The sequence below is a fragment of the Octopus bimaculoides genome, chromosome 8 (assembly GCF_046866305.1).
Source record: "Octopus bimaculoides isolate indiv1 chromosome 8, ASM4686630v1, whole genome shotgun sequence".
In the NCBI taxonomy this organism is placed as follows: Eukaryota; Metazoa; Mollusca; class Cephalopoda; order Octopoda; family Octopodidae; genus Octopus; species Octopus bimaculoides.
The window spans coordinates 75,211,590-75,216,570 of NC_142935.1; the positions used below are offsets into that span (position 1 = coordinate 75,211,590).

The following is a 4,981-nucleotide window of genomic DNA, read 5'->3' on the forward strand; positions in this document are numbered from 1 at the left end:
ATGCCTCAGCTTGTTTAGGAGCTTCTTTGCCTCCATCAAGCGGTTCTCCTTCGCCTTGGTTGTCAGAATTTGCCTCTTGCACCGTTTGTACGAGTGGTAAGCTAAGGTCCTCATTCAGGGCCAGGTTCATGGTGGCGACTCCAACACACATCTCTCTCGCCAAAACCCGGATTTCTTTACTTGGATTTTCCATCACCTTGCCCTGCAGTTATTGGAGGTGTTCCGGTCTGTGGATGCAATCAGAACATCTGGTACATCCTTTCCTGTTGGCAACGGCTTCGTAGTCTACGATGCAGCTGTCCATGTCACATCTTACAGTGTCTACAGGGTATTGAGCAGCAATCATGTAGATACATGGCACGTCGATAGCTTATGACGCAGTTAACTCTTTTCCAGCATTCAGATGGCTTTCAGTCCTTCGTATTAGTTACCTTTTTCTCAACTATAGCCGTTGACCGTTCATCAACACATGAAGCTCTTACTGAAAAAAAACAGGACACAAAAACTGTCAAATTTATCCCGAACACCCTGTATAATACCCCTGCTCCTCCCTTGTTCATTCCTCTTCCACTCAGGCACTCCTGACTCACTCCCCTCTCCTACTTTCAATACCCTCGTTAAATCCAATTCGTAAAGTCCTTCCGTCACAGAACGTTTACTTATGTCCTTCCTGTAGGTGTTAACTTATATTCGATCAAGAGAAACATTAATAGCCTCAACCTTTCCAGTCTAAGAGGGCCTGCGGAAACCATGGGTACTACGCTTCCCCTCATACACAGCAAGTTGTATGTATGTTTGTATGTATGTATGTATGTATGTGTGGAGGCGCAATGGCCCAGTGGTTAGGGTGGCGGACTCGCTGTCATAGGATCGCGGTTTCGATTCCCAGACAAGGCGTTGTGAGTGTTTATTGAGCGAAAACACCTAAAGCTCCACGAGGCTCCGGCAGGGGATGGTGGTGAACCCTGCTGTACTCTTACACCACAACTTTCTCTCACTCTTACTTCCTGTTTTTGTTGTGCCTGTAATTCAAAGGGTCAGCCTTGTCACACTGTGTCACGCTGAATATCCCCGAGAACTACGTTAAGGGTAGACGTGTCTGTGGAGTGCTCAGCCACTTGCACGTTAATTTCACGAGTAGGCTGTTCCGTTGATCGGATCAACTGGAACCCTCGACGTCGTAAGTGACGGAGTGCCAACAACAACATGTATGTATGTATGTATGTATGTATGTACGCACGTATATGTTTGCATGTATGTACGCACATATATATGTATGCATGCATGTACGCACGTATATATGTATGTATGTATGTATGTATGTATGTATGTATGTATGTATGTGTGTACGTATATATGTATGCATACATGCATGGATATTTTAGTTGTTTTCAGTGACGGGTAAAATAGGAATTTATGAAAACATGCCTTTCTCAAAGTAGATTAGGTCTCAGTGAGAATCGAAATGAAGAGATGCTTGATCTCGTCTTGATTTTACTGCTGCACCAAACAGATGCTCTCCTGCTGTAATAACAGTTGAATTACTACAAAACAATTACGATAACTTTGCTGCAGTGAATTTAAAACCACCGCTAAAGTATATTTTTTAGTGCAAATAATGTTGTAAACAATAACAAAAAAACCTGAAATTTGAACCTGGCAGTAACGAAATAAATATGAATACAAGTTTATAGATTCGAAAGAAGAATATTAAAACTTACCTGATGTGAAACTATGCATTGTTTTAATAATCAAAAGTAGACTAAACACTAACTTCAACATGTTTGAGCGATTTTTTCTTTCTATATCTGGAAATCAATCAGTATTTCTTCATAAGAATGGGAAAATGTCCGATAGTGATTAACTGTTTATGTTTAACTATATTTCTGTGTGTCTCTTAATGTATGTGAGTGGGTGTGTGTGCATTGGTTTGTCTTAATATGTGTAGGTATGTGTGTTACTGTACGTGAAAGTGCGGGAGAGTGTGTATAAGTGTAAGAGACTGACTGTGTAAGAGTATATGTAATAGAATGAGACTGTGTGAGAGTGTGAATGAGTGTGTTGTCAGTGAATCCTGTGGTGGTTTTATAAGCAGGATGTGTGGCTAAGTTGTCTTAACACAAACACAATTGTTAAACGCTTAACTCTTTTATTATACTCTTTTCTTCCTTCAGTTTATATAAACTTGTTTATTGAAGTCAAAGCTTCACCTCTTTCAACTCACAACGATCGATAAAACAAGTTCAAGTAATTTGCAAGAATCGATTAAATACGACACTCTTCTATTAAAATTATAATCATATTAATATATCGATATGATTTCAGTTGTTCATGTTATTGATGTGTTACTGGACCCACAAGATATCTACGATTGCAATATCTAATCGAGTACTTTGCATTTTATTAATATATTTGAATGTGATATGAGGGTGGTTTGCCTACTATTTCTTGCAGATGGAGCGACTACATACGGGCTCACCCAATTGTGCGTTTGCGTTTCAGTTTATTGATAGAGAAAAGAAATGCATATAAGATGTTGAAAGTGAGGGGAAATGGCAAAATCTAAAAATCAAAATCAACGCTGTCGATTAAAAACACACACACACACACACACAAACACATCCATATATATATATATGTGTGTGTGTGTGTGTGTGTGTGTGTGTGTGTGTGTGTGTGTGTGTGTGTGTGTGGTGAAGCAATTCTTGCTGAACCCTAATTTTAATTATATATATATATATATATATATATATAATATAATATAGGATAAATTCTTTATAAGAATTTATCAAGTAGTCAGCGTGAAAAAACCTCATAATGAAAAAATAACGAAAAATTTCGTAATGAAAAAATTCATCGTTTCTTCATAGATATATTTAATTATATATAAATTATATATAAGAATTATATATAAAATACCCTTTATATATATATATATATATATATATATATAGCTAGGGCGAAAACGACCTGTCTCCAGCATACATGAAGTGCGGATCCCTTCAAAAACTACCAAAAACTCCAACTAAGTATACACATGGCTGAAAGCGGGCTAGCTCCCTTGATATAATTATATACATATGTGTATTATGATTAATTTAATGCATTAATAGCCTATAAATTTGCATAGTATGCTGACTACTTGATAAAAATCATTAACGTGATTTTTATCCTTATCTTCTTTTATGAATTAACAAATATATACTCTTTTATTCTTTTACTTGTTTCAGTCATTTGACTGTGACCATGCTGGAGCATCGCCTTTAGTCGAGCAAATCGACCCCAGAGCTTATTCTTTGTAAGCCCAGTACTTATTCTATCGGTCTCTTTTGACGAATCGCTAATGCTACGGGGACGTAAACACACCAGCATTGGTTGTCAAGCGATGTTGGGGAGACAAACACAGACACACAAACATACACACACGTCCGGCGTGGTGGCGGCCTGAGCTTTGGTCTGTGCTGCTTTTATTAGGAAGTGCTGCGGTTGCTCGTTTGGTGGGGGAGGCCCACTACAGTGGCTTCTAGTGGGCAGATGACCTTAATGTGTCCCTTTTTCCCACATTTGTAGCATCTTAGTCTGCGACCCTCCACCATGACGCGCATCGTTGTCCCATCAGGTAATTTAAGCATAATCTGGCAAAGTTTCAAGGTCCGCTGGGCTACTTGGATGATGAGTTCTAAGCCTTGGCCCCAACAGTTTTTGGGGCAGAGCTTGATAGCTTAAATAATGTTTATAATTTCTTCTAAGTCCAACAGGGCTACCACCACCACCCATCAGACATCTATTTCTGGAGGTCCCACCCCAATTTTTATTTGGACGTTCTTCTTCACAAATAGGGGGAAGAAGTACTAGACCTTGCGTTTTTAATGGCACTGTGGAGTGTTCTTTGGCTTCTTCTTCAGAAACGAATCGAACCTCCACGGTGCCAAATTTTTCCTTCTTGCCACATAGGTTGTCCTGCCCCAAATGGGCTTTAAGCATTTCTCAATTTGTTCTTTTGTGGTGTGTTCGATTTTCTTGTTTTTTAGGGAGTAAATTTTATACATTATTGTATTTCGCACGGTTTTTTACGTTATGTCGGAGGGAAAGGTTAGGTTTACATTTGTGCTATCACTTTTTAGTAGGTTATTAAATTTTTTTCAGTCTTCTGTGCAGATGTTCAGTTTTTCGTGGTTGATTGTAGCCGCCGACGCAAAACCGCGACTTCCTCTGTTCAATGTTTTTTGGTATTTTTCGCTTGGGTGACTAGTGTTAGTAGCTTTCGGGTTTGTGATAATAGTATTAACTTTTGAAACAGCTGGGTTCTCCTCCTTTCTCTCTCCACAAGGAAGAGGCGGGAATTCCTCTTCATAACCTTCCGATAGGGAGGCGCAGTCCTTCCTCAGCTTGGTTTCCATGTTGTCAAACGATATTTGAGTTTCGAAAACAAATGTTGGATTTTCCATCATACTCATGGGGTGGCAATTCGCCTCCAAAACGGCAAATTTTCAAGTTTGGTGAACTTTAACCGTCAAGCGGGTTCCGTTTCACAAAGGTGCAAGAGTACAAGAAATTCACAAATTACAATTCGAACAACCAAGTAAAACACAGGGCAGGAAATAACACGTCCGTTCGCGAGAAATTTGTTTGTTCTTTTATTCACCATAAAAGGCTAATACACAGAAGGCACAATATAGAACAGACAAAACATGGGGGTCAGAATAACGCATGGATAATGAAAGAGTTGAAATGATGAAAATGGAGTGATGGATACGGGGACCCCGACAAACCACGCATAATCACTGGTTTTCCTTTAGAATCACTGGTAGTTACGTTCAAGTCATCTCACTAACACATGTAACAAGGCATACACTCTTCATTCACAAATCAAGACAGACAAAATGGGTTGGGGCAACATATCTTTAGATAGCATGTAACAATTGATGAAAAAGTAATGTCGCATTGTCTTTTGAGTTCGCTGGTGTTCGGGTGTGAAGGG

The 4,981-nt window shown here is 39.2% G+C and overlaps 1 protein-coding gene across 2 annotated transcripts in view; it reads right to left on the bottom strand.

The window, feature by feature from the left end:
* Positions 1-1,892, bottom strand: part of LOC106872647 (integrin beta-3) — an 82,512-nt gene extending 80,620 nt beyond the window's left edge. For both annotated transcript variants that reach the window (XM_014919709.3, XM_014919708.3), the window contains exon 1: positions 1,722-1,892. In XM_014919709.3, coding sequence (XP_014775195.1) covers positions 1,722-1,782 — 61 coding nt within the window. In that variant the 5' untranslated portion in view covers positions 1,783-1,892. The remainder of the gene's footprint in view (positions 1-1,721) is intronic.
* Positions 1,893-4,981: the final 3,089 nt, after the last annotated feature.